At 37.6% G+C, this 2,409-nt stretch overlaps 1 protein-coding gene across 1 annotated transcript in view; it reads left to right on the forward strand.

Annotated features, from left to right (window-relative positions):
• Nucleotides 1-824: 824 nt before the first annotated feature.
• sh3glb1a (SH3-domain GRB2-like endophilin B1a) overlaps nucleotides 825-2,409 on the forward strand; it is an 8,694-nt gene continuing 7,109 nt past the window's right edge. The window contains exons 1-2 of the mRNA XM_037694123.1: nucleotides 825-1,020; nucleotides 1,295-1,436. Of these exons, the coding sequence (XP_037550051.1) occupies nucleotides 958-1,020; nucleotides 1,295-1,436 (205 nt within the window). The 5' untranslated portion in view covers nucleotides 825-957. The remainder of the gene's footprint in view (nucleotides 1,021-1,294; nucleotides 1,437-2,409) is intronic.

The following is a 2,409-nucleotide window of genomic DNA, read 5'->3' on the forward strand; positions in this document are numbered from 1 at the left end:
ACATAACTGGTTTGTTCCACTTTAGAGTAAGCTGTTAGGGGAAGAATCAGTTTTGTGTTGTGTGTATCCTTGACTGATGAAGCCTTCTGGATGGAAGGTGAAATGTTTCAGCACAAAAAAAGAAACTGTCCAGATGACCTGACTGAAAATTGTTGGATGGTATACCTGGATTATTGAGCATGGACTTTGTTGGTTTATAGCTTTTAATTTTTTTTCTTCGTGGGGCAATGCAATTTATTTTTATTTATTTTTTAGCGTGGTCCTAAAGCTCCGTCGTACTTATGTGAGAGGATATTTATTTATTTATTTTGTAAAGGTAGAAATGGGCTTCCATACAGGCGGCGAGCAGTCACGCCTCTTATGGTGCCTTCAAGGTCTCATTAAAATTAAAGTTAATATTGCCTTCACTTTAGGCTACCACTGAAATCCCAGTCAAAGGTGTAGTACGCGTTTATAAAATCTCAGTTTTATTTATTTTGTTACACTTACATCCGTGTAAAAAGATTTTATTTTGAGGGAATGTGTTTTCACAACATACACATCAGTTTTTCCCGATATTTCTTTTTAACCAAAATGCAACAATCGGAACTGCTACAAAGGAAACTTGTAAAGCAAGAGTGAACATTCATATCACTAGCGTTTTCGCTTGGATTTAGTATTTAAGCGCAAAATATTAGTCATTTCTCTAAATCGAGTGATATTTCTAACCATTCTGCAATAAAACATAATCCATTCGACGTTTTGCGTTAAAAATCTTTGTCTTGTTTGCTGCATCGTTCGCTTACAGCTAGCTGTACGTGAACTATCTTGCGGTCGTACGATCTTTGTCCGGATCAACAGCTGGGTGGAACTCTGGCGAAAGAAAAAGTTGCCCCAGTGACATTAGCGATGACAGTTTTGACGAGAGACTGAGTAGTGTTTTTGTTTGTTTTAGGAGACTATTTTCACCGCTGTGCCATGGACTTTAACGTTAAACGACTAGCCGCTGACGCCGGCACCTTCCTGAGTCGCGCGGTGCAAGTAAGTTCAGCTGTGGAGACGGCGGCACTTCATGCTAACCAGCTAGCTTGTAGCGTTAGCGCGGTTGGAAAGCGGCTAACGCTAATTCATGCTAACGCTGTAAACCGCTACATTAGTTGTTGCAGCTTGTAGCTTCAAAAACGGATGTTTGGATTTATTTATAAACCAGTGACGTTACTCTTTGCTCCACATTAATTTCGGCCTCAGAAACCTATTAGCTGCATGCTAGCTGTCGTCTGCCCTGATTGCTTGGACTTTATATGCGTTTTGTCAGTTTACAGAGGAGAAACTGGGCCAGGCCGAGAAGACGGAGCTGGATGCCCACCTGGAGAACCTGCTGGTGAGAGCTGAGAACACCAAGATGTGGACGGAGAAGATAATGAAGCAGACAGAGGTTGTGCTACAGCCCAATCCCAGTAAGAGACACCGCCTCCATCACAGTCCTGCACATTAAAACTAATAGTTTTGACTGAAAGAGCTTGAAAAAAAACATTTGCCAACACTTTAAAAGTATAAAAGTTACAGCAAAGAAAAATGTATTCAGTACTAAATCAAAAGGTGAAGTTTGACAGTTACCTCCTGTAGTTTTCCAGAAATATCATTAGTATTTTAGAAATGCGGGTACGTACTCAATGTAAACAAAGCAGTGGTCTGATTTTGCCACATTTTTTGTACTTTTTTTTTAAATTAGCGGACACATTTGTCATCCACGTAACAAAATAAAGTGTAAAATTAGTTTCTGACTACATAAAATTAAAACTTGCATTTTATTTTCTCGGCCTTGCATTAAGTTGCTTTAAGATCACAAATTTTCATTAAATGTGATAGTTTTTCCCAAAACAGGCGTAATTTTAGTTTTGATGAAGGAAACCTTCAGTAGAAGTTCTGTGATGGACAATTAAAGCCAATATCTAGTTATTAAAAAATCAAACGGTATAATAATCTGCCACAAAATAAAAACCATATTTAAAATGCAATATAGTGTATTTAATAATAATAGAATAATCCAAAAACTAAAAGATGCTTTGTTCCTAGTCTCATATTAAAAGGCATTTAAACCGTAGAAACATAGTTTATTTAAAGACGGTGATCGGTACTAGTAATGAACTTTAACTCGTCTCAAAGGTGGAGTTTATTTCTGCAGAAAATTAAATTGTAATTATCATTTTATTAAATTTTGAAATAAAAAAAAACACAACAAGACACGTGCAGATGAATCCAGTCGGCTGATTTTAGATGTGTAGATGGTTAAAAATGGTTTAATAGGTTGTTTAAAATGTTCCTTTATGCCTTCAGGAAAAATCAAAACGTGGCCGCACCACACACACACACACACGCACCACACACACACACACACACACACACACACACACACACACACACACACAC

Source organism: Nematolebias whitei, chromosome 20 (genome assembly GCF_014905685.2).
Source record: "Nematolebias whitei isolate Nwh7 chromosome 20, NemWhi1, whole genome shotgun sequence".
Taxonomy (NCBI): Eukaryota; Metazoa; Chordata; class Actinopteri; order Cyprinodontiformes; family Rivulidae; genus Nematolebias; species Nematolebias whitei.